Source organism: Aegilops tauschii, chromosome 1 (genome assembly GCF_002575655.3).
Source record: "Aegilops tauschii subsp. strangulata cultivar AL8/78 chromosome 1, Aet v6.0, whole genome shotgun sequence".
Classification (NCBI taxonomy): Eukaryota; Viridiplantae; Streptophyta; class Magnoliopsida; order Poales; family Poaceae; genus Aegilops; species Aegilops tauschii.
The window spans coordinates 6,801,096-6,825,642 of NC_053035.3; the positions used below are offsets into that span (position 1 = coordinate 6,801,096).

The following is a 24,547-nucleotide window of genomic DNA, read 5'->3' on the forward strand; positions in this document are numbered from 1 at the left end:
GATACGATCAACATGGAGATGTTCACCGATGATGACTAGTCCGTCTCACGTGATGATCGGACACGGCCTAGTCGATTCGGATCATGTATCACTTAGATGACTAGAGGGATGTCTATCTAAGTGGGAGTTCATTAAATAATCAAATGAACTTAATTATCATGAACATAGTCAAAAGGTCTTTGCAAATAATGTCGTAGCTTACGCTTTAGTTCTACTAAGATATTTTCCTAGAGAAAATTTAGTTGAAAGTTGATAGTAGCAATTATGCGGACTGGGTCCGTAAACTGAGGATTGTCCTCATTGCTGCACAGAAGGCTTATGTCGTTAATGCACCGCTCGGTGTGCTGAACCTCGAGCGTCGTCTGTAGATGTTACGAAACATCTGACATACATGTTTTGATGACTACGTGATAGTTCAGTGTGTGATGCTGACGGTTTAAAATTGTGGCACCAAAGACGGTTTTGAAACGTCGCAGAACATATGAGATGTTCCAAAGACTGAAATTGGGATTTCAGACTAATGCCCACGTCAAGAGGTATGAGACCTCTGACAAGTTTCTTAAGCCTGCAAACTAAGGGAGAAAAGCTCAATCGTTGAGCATGTGCTCAGATTGTCTGAGTACTACAATCACTTGAATCGAGTGGGAGTTAATCTTCCAGATGAGATAGTGATGGTTCTCCATAGTCACTGCCACCAAGCTATTAGAGCTTCGTGATGAACTATAACATATCAGGGATAGACATGATGATCCTTGAGCAACTCGCGATGTTTGACACCGCGAAAGTAGAAATCAAGAAGGAGCATCAATTGTTGATGGTTAGTAAAACCACTAGTTTCTAGAAGGGCAAGGGCAAGAAGGGATACTTCATGAAACGGCAAATCAGTTGCTGCTCTAGTGAAGAAACCCAAGGTTGAACCCAAACCCGAGACTAAGTGCTTCTGAAATGAGGGGAACGGTCACTGAAGCAGAACTACCCTAGATACTTCGTAGATGAGAAGGCTGGCAAGGTCGACCGAAGTATATTGGATATACATTATATTAATGTGTACTTTACTAGTACTCCTAGTAGCACCAGGGTATTAGATACCGGTTCGGTTGCTAAGTGTTAGTAACTCGAAATAAAATATGCGGAATAAACGAAGACTAGCTAAAGGTGAGATGACGATATGTGTTGGAAGTGTTTCCAAGGTTGATGTGATCAAGCATCGCATGCTCCCTCTACCATCGAGATTGGGGTTAAACCTGAATAATTATTATTTGGTGTTTGCATTGAGCATAGACATGATTGGATTATGTTATCGCAATACGGTTATTCATTAAAGGAGAATAATGGTTACTCTGTCTATTTGAATAATACCTTCAATGGTCTTGCACCTAAAATGAATGGTTTATTGAATCTCGATCGTAGTGATACACATGTTCATGCCAAAAGATATAAGATAGTAATGATAGTACCACATACTTGTGGCACTGCCATTTGAGTCATATTGGTATAAAACGCATGAACAAGCTCCATGTTGATGGATCTTTGGACTCACTCGTTTTTGAAAAGATTGAGACATGCGAACCATGTCTATTAGTATATATGCATGAAGAAAGTCCATACAGATGGATCATTTGGACTCACTTGATTTTGAATCACTTGAGACATGCAAATCATACCACATGGGCAAGATGACTGAAAGGCCTCGTTTTCAGTAAGATGGAACAAGAGAGCAACTTGTTGGAAGTAATACATTTGATGTGTGCAGTCCAATGAGTGCTGAGGCACGCAGTGGATATCGTTATGTTCTTACTTCACAGATGATTTGAGTAGATGCTGAGAATATTTACTTGATGAAACACAAGTCTGAATTATTGAAAGGTTCAAGTAATTTCAGAGTGAAGTTGAAGATCGTCGTGACAAGAGGATAAAATGTCTGTGATATGATCATAGAGATGAATATCTGAGTTACGAGTTTGGCACACAATTAATAAATTGTGGAAATTGTTTCACGACTAATACCGCCTGGAACACCATATTGTGATGGTGTGTCCGAACATCATAACTGCACCCTATTGGATATGGTGCATACCATGATGTCTCTTATCGAATTACAACTATCGTTTATGGGTTAGGCATTAGAGACAACCGCATTCACTTTAAATAGGGCACCACGCAATTCCGTTGAGACGACACCATATGAACTATGGTTTAGAGAAACCTAAGCTGTCATTTCTTAAAAGTTTGGGGCTGCGACGCTTATGTGAAAAAGTTTCAGGCTGATAAGCTCGAACCCAAAGCGGATAAATGCATCTTCATAGAATACCCAAAACAGTTGGGTATACCTCCTATTTCAGATCTGGAAGCAAAAGTGATTGTTTCTAGAAATGGGTCCTTTCTCGAGGAAAAGTTTCTCTCGAAAGAATTGAGTGGGAGGATGGTGGAGACTTGATGAGGTCATTGAACCGTCACTTCAACTAATGTGTAGCAGGGCACAGGAAGTTGTTCCTGTGGCACCTACACCAATTGAAGTGGAAGCTTATGATAGTGATCATGAAACTTCAGATCAACTCACTACCAAACCTCATAGGACGACAAGGATGCGTACTACTTCAGAGTGGTACGTAATCCTGTCTTGGAAGTCATGTTGCTAGACAACAATGAACCTACGAGCTATGGAGAAGCGATGGTGGGCCCGGATTCCGACGAATGGCTCGAGGCCATAAAATCCGAGAGGATCCATGTATGAAAACAAAGTATAGACTTTGGAAGAACTACTTGATGGTCGTAAGGCTGTTGGGTACAGATGGATTTTAAAGGGAAGACAAACAATGATGGTAAGTGTCACCATTAAGAAAGCTCGACTTGTCGTTAAGATGTTTTCCGGCAAGTTCAAGGAGTTGACTGCGATGAGACTTTCTCACTCGTAGCGATGCTAAGAGTCTGTTAGAATTATATTAGCAGTTACTGCATTATTTATGAAATCTTGCAGATAGGATGTCAAAACATTGTTTCCTCGACGATTTTCTTGAGGAAAGGTTGTATGTGATACAACCAGAAGGTTTTGTCAATCCTGAAAGATGCTAACAAGTATGCAAAGCTCCAGCAATCCTTCTAAGGATTGGAGTAAGCATCTCGGAGTTGGAATGAACGCTTTGATGAGATGATCAAAGATTTTGGGTTTATACAAAGTTCATGAGAAACTTGTATTTCCAAAGAAGTCAGTGGGAGCACTATAGAATTTTTGATGAGTATATGTTGTTAACATATTGTTGATCAGAAATGATGTAGAATTTCTGGAAAGCATCCAGGGTTATTTGAAAAGTGTTTTTAATGGAAAACCTGGATTAACCTACTTGAACATTGAGCATCAAGATCTATAAGGATAGATCAAAAATGCTTAATAGTACTTTCAAATGAATACATACCGTGACAAGATTTTGAAGGAGTTCAAAATAGATCAGCAAAGAAGGAGTTCTTGGCTGTGTTACAAGGTGTGAGTATTGAGTAAGACTCAAGACCTGACCACGGCAGAAGAAAGAGAAAGGACGAAGGTCGTCCCCTATGCTTTAGACGTAGGCTTTGCAATATGCTATGCTGTGTACCGCACCTGAAGTGTGCCTTGCCATGAGTTAGTCAAGGGGTACAATAGTGATCCAGGAACGAATCACATGACAGCGGTCGAACTTATCCTTAGTATCTAGTGGACTAAGGAATTTTCTCGATTATGGAGGTGGAAAGGGGGTTCGTCGTAAAGGGTTATGTCGATACAAACTTTGACACTAATCCGGATGACTCTGAGTAGTGAACCAGATTCGTATAGTAGAGCAGTTATTTGGAATAGCTCCAAGTAGCGCGTGGTAGCTGCATCTACAAGATGACATAGAGATTTGTAAAGCACACACGGATCTGAATGTGGCAGACCCGTTGACTAAAACCTCTCTCGTAAGCATAACATGATCAAACCCTAGAACTCATTGACTGTTAATCACATGGTGATGTGAACTAGATTATTGACTCTAGTAAACTCTTGGGTATTAGTCACATGGCGATGTGAACTTTGAGTGTTAATCACATGGTGATGTGAACTAGATTATTGACTCTAGTGCAAGTGGAAGACTGTTGGAAATATGCCCTAGAGGCAATAATAAAATGGTTATTATTGTATTTCCTTGTTCATGCTATAATTGTATTAACTGGAAACCGTAATACATGTGTGAATACATAGACCAGAACATGTCCCTAGTAAGCCTCTAGTTGACTAGCTCGTTGATCAATAGATGGTTATGGTTTCCTGACCATGGACATTGGATGTCATTGATAACGGGATCACATCATTAGGAGAATGATGTGATGGACAAGACCCAATCCTAAGCATAGCACAAGATCGTGTAGTTCGTTTGCTAGAGCTTTTCTAATGTCAAGTATCATTTCCTTAGACCATGAGATTGTGCAACTCCCGGATACCGTAGGAATGCTTTGGGTGTACCAAACGTCACAACGTAACTCGGTGGCTGTAAAGGTGCACTACAGGTATCTCCGAAAGTGTCTGTTGGGTTGGCACGAATCGAGACTGGGATTTGTCACTCCGTATGACGGAGAGGTATCTCTGGGCCCACTCGATAATGCATCATCATAATGAGCTCAATGTGACTAAGGAGTTAGCCACGGGATCATGCGTTACGGTACGAGTAAAGTGACTTGCCGGTAACGAGATTGAACAAGGTATTGGGATACCGACGATTGAATCTCGGGCAAGTAACGTACCGATTGACAAAGGGAATTGTATACGGGATTGATTGAATCCTCGACATCGTGGTTCATCCGATGAGATCATCGTGGAACATGTGGGAGCCAACATGGGTATCCAGATCCCGCTGTTGGTTATTGACCGGAGAGTCGTCTCGGTCATGTCTGCATGTCTCCCGAACCCGTAGGGTCTACACACTTAAGGTTCGGTGACGCTAGGGTTGTAGAGATATTAGTATGCGGAAATCCGAAAGTCGTTCGGAGTCCCGGATGAGATCCCGGACGTCACGAGGAGTTCTGGAATGGTCCGGAGGTAAAGATTTATATATGGGAAGTCCTATTTTGGCCACCGGAAAATGTTCGGGAATTTTCGGTATTGTACCGGGAAGGTTCTAGAAGGTTCCGAAGTGGGGCCCACCTGCATGGGGGACCCACATGAACGTGGGTAGTGGGGGCAAGGCCCCACACCCCTGGTCAAGGCGCACCAAGATCCCACCTTAGAAGGAATAAGATCATATCCCGAAGGGATAAGATCAAGATCCCTAAAAAAGGGGATAACAATCGGTGGGGAAGGGAAATGATGGGATTTCTTTCCCCCACCTTTGCCAACGCCCCAATGGACTTGGAGGGCAAGAAACCAGCCCCCTCCACCCCTATATATAGTGGGGAGGCGCATGGGAGCAGCACCCCAAGCCCTGGCGCCTCCCTCCCTCCCGTGACACCTCTTCCTCCCCGCTTGCGCTTGGCGAAGCCCTGCCGGGATCCCGCTACTTCCACCACCACGCCGTCGTGCTGCTGGATCTCCATCAACTTCTCCTCCCCCCTTGCTGGATCAAGAAGGAGGAGACGTCCCGCTCCGTACGTGTGTTGAACGCGGAGGTGCCGTCCGTTCGGCGCTAGGTTCATCGGTGATTTGGATCACGACGAGTACGACTCCATCAACCCCGTTCTCTTGAACGCTTCCGCTCGCGATCTACAAGGGTATGTAGATGCACTCCTCCCCTCTCGTTGCTAGCATCTCCTACATTGATCTTGGTGACACGTAGGAAAATTTTGAATTTCTGCTACGTTCCCCAACACTCACATATAACCACTATGATATTGAATTTGTACTGCCGGTTTACATGACCTGTGCAGTAAGGGTGATAACCCAATCTTTAGAAATCAAGACTTCCAAATGTTTATGATTGTCATATGATGGCGACTTATCAACCAAAGTCAAGCCGGGTTAATCGAAGCCACATATATACTTCAGATATGATCAAAAGAACTTCAAATAAAATTCAAAATTTTGTTTGCAAAAAGAGACTTCAAAAATTTTGAGGCTTCTGATTCGAATACTATCAGAAAACCGTCCCAAAGGGGTTAAGCTAAGATTCGAATACGATCATATAGCCCCCAGTGGCTTTGGCGTTGCCGATCAAGAGGGTAGCGACAGCTATGTTCTCTTTGGTTCGAATACGACCTATGTTTGAACAGGAAGCCCCCAAATGACCTGGAGAGTTGTTTAACGACGCTGATTCGAATACGATCCATGTCGGTTCCCAAAAGGGGTTGAGCTATGATTCGAATACGATCAAGAAGCCCCCTAGTGAGCTCAGCAGTGTGCCGATCAAGAGGGTACCGACAGCTATGTTCTCTTTGGTTCGGATACGACCTATGTTTGAACAGGAAGCCCCCAAGTGATCTTGAGAATATTTAACGACTCTCATTCCAATACGATCAGGGTCACACCAAAAGGGTTAAGCTAAATTCGAATACGATCAGCTCCCAACGGTCATTAAAGCAGGTAGTTATGTTTGAGTTGTGCTTTGTAACAGACTCTCCTTGGTCCCTTTAATTTTTCTTGAAAACTTGAACTTTGCGAGAGATAAAATCTTTTTAAAACCGGAAGTTCTTAAACCGGATATTAAGAGTTTCAAAGCATGGTGATAGACAAATTTACCTTGAACCGGGTTTTGAACCGGATTTGAGATCTTCAAAGCATTGTGGCAGATAAATTTCATTTGAACCGGATTTTAAACCGGACATTAAGAGCTTCAATGCTTTGTGGGAGATGTCAAGTCTCTTGATAAGGATCTAAACCGGAATCCTTCTTTTTAAGCCAGATATTTTTCTGACGGTCTTTAAATTTTTACCAATATGGCGGTAGCCTCCGGGACCGGGTTATTTTTTTCCTCCAATGACCCAGAGTTCTTGAATGCATTGAAACCGACCAATGTTGCCGAGTCATATCATTGTAACCCCTGAGTCTCAAAACGACTCAAGGAGTTGGCTTTGAGATTCTCCATATTGACCATAGCATAAGGTGTATATCATTGGTGTTGATAGTGCGATGTGAATCCACAGAAGGTTGAGGTGACTGCGGCGGATTATAAATGATCATGTATGAGCCGTGTCAGCAACTCGGCCAATGGTCCCTTCCAACTGGCTGTTTGAAGTTAACCAAACTGTAGTGGCGGCGACTTGTGCGCCTGCCCATTTAAACCATCCAGTGTAGACGGCGGCTGATAATACATGATAATTTGCCTCCAATTTTGTTGGAAGAAAAACCAGGCTTCCCAAGCAGTGACTTGCTCATACTCGATGATCAGCTCACGCAGACAGGTGCGGCCCGGTATGTTGATATAGACCAGGCCGCAAGAGACAGATGGTAAAAACAACTGTGGCATCAAAGGTGGTACAGACAGATGAGTTGGTCACGACGTTGTAAACCGGTGTGGTCGGGCGAGTCAATCGCCGGCGCGGTAAGCCGCGCGGATGGGCGAGTCAACCACGTCGTGTTGATGTAGTGAACAATTGTCCTACATCAAAAACATCGCAAGCGAGAGTAATTGCTCTTTTTTAAAGAAAACAATATATAATATATAAAAATTTACTGGATTGATTTCACCTGATATGTTAGGCCAGAAAATATCCACCGCGGAGTTGATCATCACGACGGTGAAGCTGAAATCAATCACGGCCGAGTCGGCCGCGGGAACAGACAGACGGGTCGGCCGCGGCGTTGTAAGCCGGTGCGGTCGGGCGAGTCAATCGCATGAGCGATAAGCCACGCGGACGCTGAGTCGGCCGCGGGGGCGGACAGGTAAGTTGTCCGTCACATTGTAAGGCGGCGCGTTGATGTAGACCGGACCACAGGGGCGGTGGCTTGCGCCCACCTGTTGACCAGTAAGCGGTCGCAGATGCCGTTGCATGATGATGCTACCGCACACTCCATGGATACGGCATTACACCATCTTTATGATGAATCCTTGTCCTGCACATAAAAGTGTACATAGCAAAGCGATTGTTTTTTGACAAAAAAAATATGCGCTTAATAAAATAATCTTAGATGGATATCACCTGATTTGTTCGGATGACCGATGATCCATTCAACGCAACAAAAAACGGCTCTGGTAGACCGGTAACCCATGGCGAGTCAACACAGCAGAAGCGACTCAACGCAGCCCCGGCAGCTCGAGGCACGGCGGGTCTCAGCTCACGGCGGGTTGAGGTGTGGCGGTTCAAGTCACAGCGGGGGGACTCGCAGGCTCAGGCGAGGCCGTTTTGAAGATGGTTGGCAGCGGCGCGGTGACTCGCCACGGTGCGCCGAAACAGCAGCAGCGTAGTGGGAGAAACAGCCGGTCTGTTGATTTTGACCGTGATGTGAAGCTCGCGGGGCGGCCACGAAGGCGCTGGGACGGAGTGGCTCCGATGTGCGAGACGTGCCACCACAAGGACGCACGTAGGAGAAGACCAGAGGGGCATCGAAGTCGGGTCCGCGGCGGCTCTGGAGATGACAAGTGTGCGGGAGGCAAGGCCGTGCTGGCCAGCAGAAAACGGCGAGGTGCCGGCGACTTAGCGTAAAACCGCGGGTCAGAGGCGGCTCGGAGTTGAGTCCATGTCCTGCCTCTTGTCGTTGTTGGTTTGACAATTCCCTTTGAGTGCTCCTTTAAAATTTCCTTCATCACACGTGGTGTCGTGCCAGGCAACAGCATGGCCGGACTAAAAATCCACTAGACCTTGATTTTTAATGCTCCTGTAGATCTTGGGGACTGCGTGTGAGCTGACTATTAAAACCTTCAAATTCATGCACGTACAGTGGCTGTACTAGTTGATGCTACGTGCAGAAGGTAAGGTAATCTATCAGGCTTTGTTTTTCGCGTTGATCAGCACTTGGACCCTTGATCAACAGTTGGCTTGATCCGGAGACTTCACAGGGCTGAAGCAAACTGTCTTGATCGCCGCTGTACCAACAGATGGCGCTCGTGACGCGTGTTTGGCTGTCTTTGATCACCTCGGACTTGGACAGCTATATATGGACCAGCAGAAGCGACCTGGCGGATCGGACACGGCGGCTAGATTTGACAGCGGCACAGTAGAAATTCGAGTCGGCCTCGGTGTACTGCTGCAGCAGAAACTAACCCGGACTCGACGGATCATCTAATTGTGGCGGCGCTCACCATGCAACTCTAATCTTTCTTGAATTCAGACCTCGTACGAGTATTAGATCTGACTGCTCGCTTTGGAGACAATGTAAATCCTTCCGCGACGATTCTTCTTTCATCCGAAGAAATTGTCAACTTCTCGACCCTTGAAAGAGATCCCTCCAAGAACTCATCACCACCGTGCGCAGCCCCACGGTGGGCGCCAACTGTCGTGGAATTGTCACGGCAGATGTCCTAGTGTGAGGACTTAGTCGTGAGGCCAACGCATCTATGCGGTAGCTTGAGAGGGGTTGATTGGGATGAGAGACGCAACACACAAGACAAGAATTTAGACAGCTTCGGGCCCCGGGAAACATCATCCGGTAATAGCCCTACATGCTGTTTGTGGCTAGGTCTCATTATGATCATGAGAGAGTCGCCGGTAAGCCGGCTCTTTGTGTCTAGCCCTAGAGATTGTTTCTTGTTTCTTGTCCCTCTTGGGGTGCCCTGCCCCTCCTTATATAAGTTAGAGGGGCGGGTTACATACGGAGTCCTAGTAGGATTAGGACTAGTCTATCTTTCTTTACAAGTTGAATACAAGTCCAGGTCTTGCTTCCTTATGAAGGAAATAATCCTCACGCCTTTCATCTTAAACCGGCCCACCAGAGTATAAGCCAGCCTGCTGGGCCTTGGGCCTTGTCGTCCGTCTGATCCGCCCGCCGGGTCTCCAGTGAATTACAATGTCTAGGCGGGTTACCCTGTGAACCGCCATGTTCGGGCGGATCGCCAGTGAGTCGCCAAGCTTGTCCGGCCGGGTCATACCGCGGGGTATATCCCCGACAGGTGGTCTAATACGGGTAAAGAAACGCATTTTTCGCTTTGGATCCTTTACAATAAAAGATGGGTCAAAAATTCGATTCTGGGAAGACAAGTGGCTAGAAAATGCTTGGATCCAATAACAATATCTATCTTTGTACTGCATCATTCATCACAATAATGATACTCTTGTGCTAGTGCTTATTTCTTTCATGCCAGATATTTCTTTCAGGCGAGATTTGATTGGCCTATGTCTTATGTGATGGTAAAATCATTATCCTGATTGGATTTAATTAACCTGACACAAGGGCGGGGATGTGTTTCATTGGAATCTCTCTACATATGGGTCCTTCAAGTCAACTTTATGTACCATGCACTAACGCATTCAGAGGTCCTAGTGGATAATAAAATAATAGAAGAAGATATGGGCCATACTCCCTCCGTCCAGTGAAGAGTGAAATCTAGAGATTTTAGGACAAATTATGGAGTAAAATAGAAAATGCATTGGAAAGGTGCAAGCCACCATCTCTCTTCTCTTTAATTATCCAATCCCTAATGTGTTTAGTGCATGTAAAAATTAAGAAGACCATGTGTAGATTGTTATTGGTCTTGGTTACCATGTGATGAGAGAGAAATATATTTTTTTCTACTTTAAAGTGCATTGAGAAGATAGAAGTACACTCTTTTGTGGACAAATTTTGAAGCCAAACGTACACTCTTCACCGGACGGAGGGAGTATATTAATTCATAGTGTGACTTAATGTTGACATGAATTGATACAGGTGGACATAGTTACTCTCCGTCCGTAAATAAAGGTCGTCATTTTTGTTGCTCTAGGGACCCATAAATGATAGGGACTGTCCGCTACCAGCTACCAGCTACCAGCTACCCTGATGACTCCATTCGCTGCCCCTCAAACATGGGTTCCCGACATGTTCTCAGGGTCTGTCCGTGGTTCCATGTTCTGGCCTTCGGGGTTGGTTTAACTAGAGGTATGGGGGTTCTTGCATCGCCCTGTACTCTCGATCGGGACCCTTTAATGCTAGCACTTCTGGTGACATACAGTGCGTGTATTTAAAGGCCAGGCATGCATCCTCCGTGCCAAAGAAAATTCATTCGGCGGCTACTCGGGGAGAGTTGTGGCAGCAAATCCGGGATGCCAGCTTTTTGTTTTGGGTTTCGATTGTCAAAGTTTTAGATCTTAAAAAAACTAAAATTAAGTGTTGTTTTCATATTCGTGTTTCTCGTGACCAGTGTTTTGAAATAATATCCGTTTTGTATATATATTTTGACGACTTTAAAAAATATTAAGTTTCATATGTTGAAACTTAGTACGACCAACCAATAAAAATCAATTATTTTGTACCTACGCCTGACAGAAAAATGCTTACATTTATATCTCTGAAACTTGCTGAAACTTTGCATTTTTCATCATTGAAACTTAAAACATTTTGAGGGATTTTCTTTTTTACTGTGCCCTCATGTGGGATTGAACTACTCTTTTCTCTTCCGCGAGATCCACATGAAAAAAAGCACAAATTTAAGATGAGTGCAGGGCTTGGCAGATGAGTGCCCTGCACTTACATGCCCCTGCGAATTTCCGCAGCTACTAGCTATTTTTGAAAAAAAAATCTTTCCCCACCACTCCCATCATTAGCAAAGCCCTTAAATATACTCACATGTACCAAATTACGAGTCAGAATCAAATATGCGTTGGCATCATTACCTACGAACTCTACTAAATAATGTTCAAACTATGTTGTGAGTCGGATCTAATAACTTTTGTCTTGCATGTTGCATTGTCCATTGGCAGATCTTTTTAAGAATTTTACGTCGGATCTAATTTTAGTTGAACGAGTGAAAGATAAGCAAGTAGTGGTAAAATCGACCCAATTTGCACAGCCGAAATGTGGACCAGACAATTTACTCTTTGTTATGGGACTAGGAAATTTGGATCGGCTAATAATTCTTAGTTATTCCATGCTATGGCCTCTGGGGCCATTTTATTTATGTGGGCTTTTGGATCGCAGTACCTAAACCCTTGTTGGACATCTATATTATATCAATTTTGATCAGAAACCCTAATAATTCCTCTAATCACTTAAAGAGCATATAGGAAGCAAAATCCGAATGATTGGCGTGTTTCCCCTCCTGTTGTCTACACTACAGCATCTCCGCCCTACATAAGATGGTCTTTGGGCCATGGAGGTGCGGCAACCCCCCCCCCCCCCCGGGGTCGGCCGGAGGGACCCTACTCTTGTTTTTGTTTGGTTTTGTGGCGATGTCCCCTAATAGGAACAATGTCTCCCATTTCACAGTCCCATCCCGACGGTGTGTCTACCATGTTTAGAGGGCGCATGGGGGAGTTACTCCATTTCACAGGCTCCACCACCTCCTTCGGCCCAGGCATAGAGTCGGTCCTATATTACTATCTGTTGCACATATGTCAATTTTTTAAAATTTTGGTAGACTTTTGGTGTTTGGTTGTGTGCATTTTAGTGATGGAGTGGTCGGGTTTTTTCATCATGCTTTGTATCCATTTGATGCTACATTTTAAGTCAATAGAAATGCCCTTTGTCGAAAAGCTATAGGGTTTCACTAATTAGCTGATCTAGGATAAATTAGCTAGATCTATACATGTGCAAGAATGTGTGGGGGAAATAACAAGAGGGGAAAGGAGCAAGAAGAGAGGGAGAGGGGGAAGAAGGAGAGTGAGGAGGCTCACACATGTGTACAGTGAGTTGAGCTCAATAATTAAGAAACTCACTAGTGGTCATGAGCCACACTACATGCCAGTACTAAGCGGGACTTAGAAGCACCCTTGCAAAATTCACTAGTGGTGTGCACCATAAACGCACACACCACCACTAATATATGTACTGGTGGTGCAGATTATTTATCGGACACCAAAAGTAAAGTGGGTCCCAGAAGCGGTCCCGGCTCATGTTACTGGTGGCCTGCCGCTTGTAACCCCATGGAACTAGTATAAGTGTTACTAGTGCTCTGACTCTTAAGCCATACAACACTAGTAACTTGACACAGATCCAACTGTTGGGTCCTATATACTAGTGGCGTACAGCCATAAGAGCACGCCGCTTATAAGAAGGTATCAGTGGCGCTCCAATTAGGTTGCACGCCACTGGTATTTTGGCAAATTTATTGTTTGCTCTTTTACAGGTGTGCCACTTAAGTATTTAAACCTATAAGGATTTCTGCACTGGTGCTAAACTCACTTATGAGAGCATACCGGATTTTCTCATATGAGCTAACAAAGAATCAAACATAGGTATATCTTGTATTATTTTCTCATTAATTACTTTCCCACTGGGCTGAAGCAGTTATTGTAGCATATCATGCAACACTCATGGTTTTCCAACATGTTTCCTTAACGGGTCTTAATCAAGATGATTTACATTCAACAACAATCATTGAGTATGGATCATTAAGAATAATTTGATCCTACTTAATCCATGCTTAGGAAATAAGAAAATGGTTACTCAATGAGCAAACGCTGCCCGTTGCTGCCTCCTCACCAACAAACTTTGGTTCTTCACATCCCTTACCGAAGAGGCACCTTTACATTGCATCCCTTGTATACTACTATATATATGTGATCTTCATAAAGAGTTCAGCGATTTCTCCATTGTTGAGTTCCTTACACTCAATATTCAATAATAGTTATTTCCAAATTCACATAATCAGTTGGCAGGATGGTCACCAAAGTACATTCATCCATCGAAAGAAACACACAAAACAAAACAGTAACAGCACCAAAAAAACTACACGTTGTCCAATTATGAATAATGTTTCGTCCGTGTAACAAGAGCTTCGACGGTCATTTTCTTAAGCATAATTAAATAAAAAACTAATCATAGACTCTGATTTTAAAGCATTCCAAAAGAAATTCATATGGCAGTTCTTCAACGCTTATTGTGTTGGAAGCCTGTCCTCAAATACTCTCTCCTTCGCCTTGTCGGCCTGCAAATAAATATCAGTTATTTTTTCTTACTATCCTTGGGTACCAGTGCTTAGGGTTTTTGATAGACAGGTCGCTAGTTATTGAAATGAAACATTCAAGACAAGGAGAAGCATGCATTAGGGCAACTCCAACTATTTGCATCAAATCGGACACATCTAACATTCATGGGCACGTCCGGACGTGTCCACAAAGAGCATATAGGGGGCGGCCATCCAACCCTATGCACCAAATGTCCGCACCTTTCCAAAGAAAATAAAATAAAGCTAGACCAAATGTTGGCTCACTTTAAATCATCGATCGATAGCAATTCAAAAGTGTCGGATGAAAGTACTTCTCGAAAGCAGCCTTCATTACATACTTTCTCTCCTCGAGTTTGCACTTCTTCATTAAAAATGTTGTTCATCCAGATGTTGTGCCCTTTGAGCTTCATCCAACAATGCATAAATGCGAAGAACTTGCCCTCCGTCCTTTGGTATAGCGTGGGCAGCGCGTCCGGGCTATACAATGACGTGATCATCAAGTGTAACATTGAGCAATTTGCCATTGTGCTTGCTTCATGTTAAACAAGGAGAAAGTCAAAGAAATTCTCAATGGTATTTGGCCGAACACTTGCCGGGGTTGGTGTCCACTATGGAGGGCATCGGCAAGGGGGCGGCCGATGCATGGGCTGCCGCCGGATACTGGGTGCAACCGCGGCGAAGTACAATGCGCCTGGTGGAGCAATGGAGGTCTAGCAAGGCCTAGGCGCAGGACGGAGTGGTATAGCAGCGGCGGTCTTGGTGGGTGCGGATACAGATTAGGAGTGGGACGGAGTGAGAAAAAAGGGCTCTAGGAGAGGGGTTTTGGGGGCCGGGGGGGGAGGGGGTCAGGTATGTCATAGTCCGACCGGGCGGGCGTCCGGACTCCCAAACCTCCAATGAGTTTGCTTCCGGTTTGGCTGATGTTGGACGTCCGGATTAGGCCGCGGGCATTTGATGCATGGCAGTGGATGGCAAAAAATGTACGGGCAGCGCAGTCCGGACCTTGCGGGCAATTTGATGCATGGCATTGGAGTTGCCCTTAGCAATACCTAAGGCATGTTCTGATCACGAATCATCAGGCATAAAAACTGAGAAAGAACTTACCATCTTGTTCCAGTTTGTGGTAGCCGTAATAACAGACAGGAGAGTGACCTGTGTGGCTCCACCAGCCAGTATGCCAATCCAAAACCCCTTTGCTCTTAGTTGCATTGCAAAACCAAAGTAGAGTGCAACGGGGATACCAACAAGATAGAAGGCACCCAGGTTAACATAAGCCCCTAGATGCTGCCATCCACAGCCCCGAGACACACCTGAGTGGTGCAATGGAAGCATTCAGTCTATTAGTTTAATTTAGTTTATGATGCTATATGCCAAAAGAAAGACATGTGGATACCTTGAAGGACTGCCATGAGGCTGTCTGTAATTGCTGAAATGGAAAGTAGGGGTACCATTCTTGTGACATAACGTCTGACCTCTTCCTCTTTGCTGAACGCAATTCCAATAAAGTGGCGCAGTAATAGAAGAGTTGTGCTCACTAAGAATGCTGAGCAGACCACAATAGACAAGGCAACACACACCACCAAGCGGGGACCTTGTGTGTTGCCGGCACCTAATTCATTTGAGATGCGCACACTGGCACATGGACAACATATATACGTAGCATGTTAAATTCTGTAGAAACAGGTGATACTGACGATATATAGCAACAAATGCACTAGCTAGTAGCTACCCACCTGGTAGCTATTCCAATGCCGTAAGGAAGGTTGGCCAACAGTATCATTGTAGATACGCTGTTCCAAAAGGACATCAGTATGGAAAACTTCATAGAATATGATGGATTCAAGTATAATCTTATTTAGGGTTCTACTAATGCATACCATATAGAAAGCACAGAGGTTTCCAGTGCAGGATTTGGTAACATCCCGGAAAGCAGAACAAGCAGCTCGTAAGACCACCACTCCAGACTGTGGTCAAGGAAAGCTAGGTTAATATTCAGAGGTTTCCGGGATGTTTTGATGCTAGAGAATACATAATTAGAAGCTAAACTTAAAGTAATATATGTGCAGAAATTATCCAGTTCATTTCAAGAGGAGAGGGAAGAATATATCCAGTGGTATTGCGAGCGGGTGGCAAAAAAACCAAAAGGTATCTGATCAGGATCTGCTCACAACAAAGGCGAAGACGAAGACGGACTTTCTTTTGTTGAAAGATGTCTTCACAACAAAGACGAAGAGGAAAACAAACTTGATTTGGACAATCAATCCGAGAGGAGCCGACATTTCAAATTTTCAAATGGTTTGGAAAAGACCATCATCCTTTTCTGACAGTATTCTAACAGACCAATCAAGTGTGCAAGGGTGCTGTGGCAAGAACAACAGAAAAATAGTATTTCCTCCATCCGAAAATAAGTGTCGCTCAAATAGATGTATCTGGACGTATTTCAGTGCTAGATACATCCGTTTGAGCAGTACTTATTTCCAGACGGAGGGAGTAGGTATGAACGAACATAAGTAGAAAGAGATATAAAAAATAGCAACAATGCTCGGATCTTATGGGCTGCAAGTGCACCACTATTAAAAAGGTTTTGCCACGTACTTGTTATTATTAATATATTTTTTGAGAGGAACGTACTTGTTATTTTCCATGCTGACACCTTTAGAAACGTTGGCTACTGATACACAAACCATATAGATTTGTCACATGAAGATACCATTAGTGTTATGAATGATCACATCATTATAATTATAATCTTAATTATTTGCCAAAAGGTGCACGTTGGAAACTATATTAATGTCCACAAGAACAAGTAAAAGTGAATGAAGAGTGCATAAGAGTTTGCTGTATTGGACAATATTTTGCTTGCCAAAATATGAAATACTAGATAAAATGGCATATGTTATTTTTTGTGCTAGAGGTTAAAACAACATCATTGTAGAAACATGGCAAATAACATTTACTTACCAAATCATAAGAGCCGATGGTACAGCCAAACGCATGAAACTGCCAATCCCTCTAAAAGCTTCCCACGATGGTGGAGCGCGTGTTTTCTCACAAGAGGGTGAGAACTTAATGTAAAGGCCAAGAACAGTCACTTCAACCCAATCACAAATGCTAACGGATAAAGCAGCTCCAGCATTACCCATCCCAACTTTGTAAACCATGAACCAGCAAAGAGGAAGAAATACCGCAATTGTAATCAAGGAGCTAAGAACCATTGGAAATATTAGGCTTTGACATTGCAGAAACTTTGAAAAACATTGAGTAACACCGAAGGCAAATAAACCAGGGATAAGCCATAATGCATATTTGCCAGCCTCATTTGCAATTTGTGGTTCCTGGCCCATGAGAGGAAGTACTTCCGGGATGAAACACCAAACAATGGAGATGGGCACACTCACAACAAGAAGTGCAATGATGGACCTGTAGGTACATAAAGATAATGTATGATATTGTTCTGCTCCATAGGCCTGCCCACAAAGAGTTTCCAATCCGCCTGCCAGTCCAATCTAAAAGGAAAACTGCATCAGTAACAAATTATAGATATTGTTGCTGAATAAATGGAAGTTAAACTAGGATAAAGTGCATCGACATTACTGAAAGTAGAGTTTTGCTACACCTATGCATTAATCTTATGGAATTAAATTTACAGGACGAGGTGGCAACATCTGATTGGAAGGGCGGAGACTCATAGTAAATTCGGGGAAGACGGGTTACTTGGAGGTTAGGGGGAAGGGGTGGCAGTCCATACGGGTCGCTCATAAGTTTGGATTTTCGCTGAAAGAATACCAAGAATAACAAACATGGCTTGTGCAAGGTGGGCAACAGTTGTTATGAAGATTTTGTTTCAATCATCACTGCAAAAAGTGCGAACATCACCCTGGCCAAATTTTCTCAACGCCCAACTCAGTCGGATCAAGTGACTGATTATATTTTTCGCGGGAATATAATAGATCGACATTGCCCACCGAAACTAGCTATATGTACAGCGGGGTGGGGTGAATCAAGCACCACAGGTCCATTGTAAAAAAGATTAATCGAACGACCTAGCTAGCCGCGTGCGGTCGGCGCTACAGAAAGGTTGAGAAATAGAACCATCTGATTTGATTCATTCCCAATAGTCGTGAGATGATCAATTTTTTTTCAAAAAAGAGGGGAGATCCTGAATGATCCACACAACCTTTTATTTATCATATCAAAGTACATCATCTGACCATAACAAAGTTCATCTTGCCAACGGATGCTTCTATTACACTCGTAGTCTCTAAAAGATGAGAACCCACTATGTAGCATCCACATCAATAATTCAAGCATTTATGTCCTTAGTACGATTCTTTGTAGGAACTATCCGTAATAACAAAGAACATCAGAAGTAGCAGAGATCTCCGCACCATGGACCGCACGATGCAACTGGATCAATGGCGGTCTCATGGAGGGAGAAGACACTGAGACATCTGGACCGGTCGCCCATCTGGTACACATCGGGTTGGGACTCAGGGGCTGCTCTAACGGAATTGAAAGTACCAATAGCTAAACATAAACGAAATAAATTAATGTGCGCTGCATGCTTGCTCACAAGGACGCTGAAGCCGGAGACGTTGGTGAGGGAGTTGGCGATGGCGGCACCGGCGAGCGCGACGTCGCCGAGGTGCCCCACCATGACGGTGGAGATGAACTGCATCGTGACCTGCAGCAGCATCACCACCACCATCGGCGCCGCAAGCCCCGCCAGCTGCGCGGCTTCCCTACACCAGCGCCGGCTGGTACTGCCGGGCTCTTCCCACCTCGCGGCCAGCAGCGGCGCATCGGAAGAAGAGTCCATGGATCCCCCCGACCAAAGCTCTGCCCAAGCAACGTGGGTGTGGTTAATGAAAATGGTAAATGCGGGAGCTACCATCCGTCTAGCTGTCTCCCTTTGCACAATGCATGGAGCTCGAACTATATATATAGAGAGTATTACTCCAGTCGTAGTAGCTACGGAAACTATTTCCTCTGTCCAGATTTATTAGTTTTGTCAGAGCATCGGTAATTGAGGAGCTAATTTGATTTCATATACGTCCACTGACCCGTCTTGGCGCTGTTCAGGCATATTCACTTAAGCCCACATTTATCTGTGCACGCAGTGGTAACCCCACTTTTCTCCCTATTATATGCCCGATTACATGCATATGAATGGTAGGGACAGAACCTCAAAAAAAAGAATGGTAGGGACAAAAAAAGAAAATAAAAGAAAATAGTGAAGGTGAAAAAAGTGGTCCGGACTCTGGAGTGTGCCAAATTCGACGTGGCAGACTGCTCAGACATACCACAACATCTCATACCCTTTCCACATATGGACTCGGTATAAGGGGTGCCAGAAAGCCCGCGCCCATGTATATAGTTTTGAGTTAATGATACTCCCTTTCATCCATATTACTTGTCACACGGACGTATTTAGACGTTTTTCAGTGCTAGATAAATTCGTTTGAGCGACAAGTACACTAGTAGAAAAAGGACCTTACGTGAGACACATTAGTCCCGGTTCAATTTTGGCTCGGTACTAATGGTATTAGTCCCGGTTCGTGTTGAACCTTTAGTACCGTTTCGTGCCACGAACCGGTACTAAAGGGGTGGTGGCAGGCTGGCGTCAGGCCGGGGCCCCACGAGCCCCTTTAATCCCGGTTTGTGACACAAACCGGGACTAAAGGTTAAACCCCTTTAGTCCCGGTTTGTGACCAAAGGTTAAACCCCTTTAGTCCCGGTTTGTGACACAAACCGGGATTATAGGTTAGACCTTTAGTCCCGGTTGGAGACACAAACCGGGACTAAAGGGTAACTATCAAACTCTATCCCCCCCCCCCCCCCCCCCCTCCCCCTGTCTATCGCCATTTCAGTTTTGAAAAAAACAAAACAAAATGATAAAAACTTCGAAAATTAAGATCCTTCGAGATGTAGTTATGTTACTACATCTACTAGTTAGGAAAATTTAAAAACTTAAATTTGGACATGTTTTGCAAAAAAATATGATGAAAAAGTAAAACAACTATATCTTTTGCATCCGATGTCGGAAAACAACGTATAATATATCAAAATGTTCAGCATGAAAATACGCATCCGATTTTGACGGCCGTAGGCCGTTTTGCAAATTTTTAGAATCCTCAAACTCTAAAAGGAAAAAAATTATGCTCAAATTTCAAAAAAAAAATTTAATTTTGGTCAAACTACTTATTCAAGAAATATTAGTGTTACTAAATAATTATTCAAGAATATTAGTGTTACTAAATAATTATTTCAGTTTTTTGAATTTTGGTCAAATCTGGTCAAACTATGGTCAAACTACTTACTCAAGAAATATTAGTGTTACTAAATAATTAGTGTATTTTAGAATAATAGTTTCAAACTCAAACGATGAATGTATGACTTCATGCTCAAGCTAAACTCCTGAGGGTTAATAGGATTGACGGCTTAATATTGTTAGGAAAACAACAAGTGCGGACTTGGAAACTAGGGGGAATAGAACTCGGAAGTTAAGCGTGCTCAGGCTGGAGTAGTAAGACGATGGGTGACCGGCCGGGAAGTTAGACGATTTGGAATGAGTGATCCACACTTGAGCAGTTATGAGTGGTGATTAGAGACTAAATCGTCAAATAATTAAGAAAATCGAAAATCGAAAAAAAATCAAAGTTTTTTCCAAAAAAATGAAAAAAAAACCTTTAGTCCCGGTTGGTGCGGCGCGGGGCTCGTGCCACGTGGTGGGTCTTTAGTGGCGGTTCGTGTTGAACCGGGACTAAAGGCGGGGGGGCTTTAGTCTCCAACCTTTAGTGCCGGTTCCAGAATCGGCACTAAAGGCCCTTACGAACTGGCATGAAAGCTCCGTTTTCTACTAGTGGTAATACATATCAGATGGAGTAGTGGATTTAACTAGACGGGGCAGCAACGGATGGGCGGCGGCTTTCAGATCTGACGATGGTGGTCCTACCGGGGTGGCTTGTTCGGCGGAGCGGGTTGGGATGGCACGGGCCGGAGGCTGCTTTGCTGCCTCCCAAAGGTGGTGGTGGGCTGCGGGTGTATGCGACAACTCAGATCCGTCGTGGATCATCTGGTTGATGCGGGATCGACTCTGGCCTACCTTGGCTTCTCTGACGTGGCTCTGGTGGGCGGAGGGCTAGGTCATGGCAGGGAGCTCCCCCTACCTTGGTCTTGTTCGGCCGTCATGGCAGGGAGCTCACCCTGCGCGTTTTGGCTCACGGGCTCAGATGAGTCCGGGAGTGAACAAAAAATCATTAAAAATTACTAAATAAATTCAAAAAAAATCTGAATATTTTTGTGCAGAAATATAACTGACTGTCTGATGTTCATGCCGAATTTCAGAACACTTGAATGTTTGAGTAGCTCTCAGCAAAAAAGGACGAATTTAATGTATGTGAAAAAGGTTACTATTTGTGCACTGTCTGGACCCTTTTTTACTGAGAGCTAATCCGATGTCCAAATGTTTTGAAATTTGGCACGCACTTCACACACTAAAATATCTTCCATGCAAAAATAGATTTTTTAAAAAAATTCTTTTTTTTTGAATTTACTGTTCACCAGGTGGAGCAGCGTCGAAGACCACAGACATGGTGTCAAGCGAGCGTGCTCGGAGACGGATGTCTGTAGTTGTGTCTCCCCCGGTCCACCGGGACTGGCTGGAGATGCAGGCGTGGGTGCCTCCTACCATGGAGGCATCGATCCAGACTATGTGGCTGATGTCTGGCTATGATTGTAAGGGGACGCCATTTGCTCCTCCTATCGTTGTGGGTGCACCGTGATGTGGGCGGTTGGTGGTGTCTCTGATATGGATGTCGAGGCGGCAACCCCGGATGGCGGTCTGATGGTTCGCTCTCTGGCGGGCCCCATGGCAGCAGTGATAGGTGGAGCGACGGGTGGCTCGGGTGTGCTCTTTGTCTCGGGCAGTGGTGACACCTAGATCCAGATCTGGAGGTCTGAACTCGTCGTGCTTACCCTGGAGACCTCGTGGTGTCATGGGGGAGCTGTCGAGTAAAGCCCCATGCTTTGCCGTCGACAAGGGTGATGCTCGCGGGTGCCACTTTGCTCTTAAAGATATCACCGTGGTGCTCTTCTTCTTGTCTGGGCTCGGAGTAAAAACCTTTGTTCGGTGTGGACTCAACAACGCTGACACTTAGTGCTATTCGCTCTCCTAAGAGTGTTGCCGTTGAGCTTAGATGTTATAGGGCATAGTGTGACGTTGCTATCAGTTCTTCCTATGCTCACTTTGGTAGTATAGCTGCATGCGTTCTGTGTGATCCGGTTATCCTGGGATCTGTTAGAATAATCCGAGGCATACCGTTGATCATCCGAGGACCAAGCAACCACACGAGCACGACACCGAGATTTGTTAACGAGGTTCACCATCTTGGCTACATCCCCGGGGCTTGACTATGGGCGCTCCTCCCCATGACATCGCTACAATACCGCACCCGGTCGCCCTGGACGCCGGCACATGCCGCCGGCTTCCCTTGCGTTCCTATGCTATTATGTTGGCATGGGTTACATCGTGTGTCTACCCCCAGTATATATGAGAGGCCTAGGATACAAGTGTCCTATTAGGACACGACTCCATATCCTATCTAAACACAATACTACTCAAAGTCCAACTGTAACCTATCTTGTACGCAATATTCGACACAACTCTAACAGGATCTGCATTGTATGAGGACTACCTCATCACCTTGTATTGGTCAGCCATGCACTTTGTTCGGTTGTTGCATTATACTGTCTCCGTTCAGAATTACTGGTCGCAGAAATGAATGTATCTAGTTATATTTATATACTTCTATATACATCAATTTCTATTCATTTTTTAGACAAGTAGTCCCAGATGGAAGGAATATATAAAGCGGGGCGCCTGGTTCAAACTTCAAAGAGAGACATAACCACAAAGGAGACGCAAGAAGACAAATAACTACAGCACAATTGATGTCATGTCAGCAAGAAATGTTCTTAAGGGCCACTCCACAGCTTCCCACTACGAACCTAAATCTTCATGAAACTTGAGAAAATCATACTCGGCGAAAATCATACGCTTGTTTTAGATGCCTGTCGTCGTTGATTGCTACAGAAGATGGATTTAAATAATTGAAATTAAGTTTTTTTAGCACTCTCTCTGAGCCAAATTAATTAACGTAGCTCTAGTACAACTTTTTCTTTTTGAGTTTGGACTTGGTTTGGCTGTGTGCATCTTTTTTTTTAAAAAATGTTGGCTATGTGCATCTTAGTTATGCAGAAGTCAGGTAATACTTAAAAACTTTGTAAGTAATAAAGCGCCCCTTATCGAACAATAGAATTATGCAGAGGACTAACACTTAACTCTGGAGTAGTAACTGGTTGAAACTTACCAGCTCTACGTGGTTGATGTTGACATCCAATTTCGAATACAGAACATATTTCCCAAACCATTCAAAAACATCACACTGCCATCTTGGTTATTACCCTTTAACCTCCTCACAGCAGATTCCATCTGCATACACTCAGTGTAAGAACGCAGCAGATCCATTAAAACATGTAGTACGAATTATCACGTTATACTAAAATTTTAGAATCAACAAGACATTAGCTACATATTGACTTCTTTAATTATTTATGAAGACTGCCTCTAGAGAATTGTTGGCATGTCTATGACGGTAAATTTGCAGCTCAGTTAAAGTGTGCTTGGTTGGTTAAACAAGGTATACTAGATGATTTTCCCGCGCGTTGCTGCGGGATTTTAAAGATTAATTTTGGATATATTATATAAGAATGAAATGATCTAAATCAAAAGCTATTATTTTCAAAAGTAATTATATGTGAACAAAGAGTATGCATGTACGTTGGACCATTGGAGATGGAACAATTAAATTGGAGTATGCATGTGCTACAAAATAATTCTAGTGGGTGATGATATGTGGAGGGCTGCATGTTGAGATAATTAGACTTAATGGGATAAACTATATATTTATTATAGATGGGATAGGTTGTTTGCTTGGTTGGGTGGATGGGAGTATCAAAAAAGATTAATTAGCTAAATGACACCTCCTAACTTCTACATTAACACCATCAAGACCTAGTGAACCTACTTAAGTCAAACCAGAAAAACATGTACCTGTTTCAGATAATCATCCATGAACATGATTGCATGGTCATCATGCCCAGTACTGAGTTTGAAAACATGAAGTACATTGTCTTCCTTCAATGACTGCAAAAATGATTTCTATATATGTTCAGATTTTCATCAAAGCAAGGAAAATTTTATCTGGTGCAGTTGAAGATTACTACACATTGGTAAACAATAATCACCAACAGTTTAACACAAGAATAGCTAGAAAAGAATCCAAAGGTAAAACACAAACTCATCATTGCATTACAACAGTTGTGTATACATAAAGAATTATTGCATATGTTCAAAACAATACCTTGAAATCTCTGGCAGCTTGTGTCCTGTCCTTCACGCTATTATAGTTTGGGACTGCAAAATGAATGGTTGTGTCACAGCCTACAAGTGAACACAAGAAAAAGGTGAATTTCGGATCTGAATCACCATTAAAAAAGGAAACAGTTAGAGAAGAAGCACACACTGA

The 24,547-nt window shown here is 43.8% G+C and overlaps 1 protein-coding gene across 1 annotated transcript; it reads right to left on the bottom strand.

Annotated features, from left to right (window-relative positions):
- Positions 1–13,610: 13,610 nt before the first annotated feature.
- On the bottom strand, positions 13,611–18,873 carry LOC109745975 (protein DETOXIFICATION 12). The gene is made up of 7 exons (XM_020305094.4): positions 18,532–18,873; positions 16,920–17,464; positions 15,836–15,922; positions 15,692–15,748; positions 15,352–15,590; positions 15,063–15,268; positions 13,611–13,937 (listed from the first exon to the last, which is right to left on the bottom strand). The coding sequence occupies exons 1-7, from the start codon at positions 18,850–18,852 to the stop codon at positions 13,887–13,889; spliced, it is 1,506 nt and encodes a 501-aa protein (XP_020160683.2). The 5' UTR covers positions 18,853–18,873; the 3' UTR covers positions 13,611–13,886.
- Between the last annotated feature and the right edge of the window lie 5,674 nt (positions 18,874–24,547).

Coding starts and splice junctions, on each gene's coding strand:
- LOC109745975 (XM_020305094.4), bottom strand. CDS start 18,852: ATGGTAGCTCCCGCATTTACCATTTTCATTAACCACACCCACGTTGCT. Junction 15,749..15,835: donor ACCTCTGTGCTTTCTATATG/GTATGCATTAGT, acceptor CTTTTGGAACAG/CGTATCTACAATGATACTGT. Junction 13,938..15,062: donor CCACAAACTGGAACAAGATG/GTAAGTTCTTTC, acceptor ATTTATTTGCAG/GCCGACAAGGCGAAGGAGAG.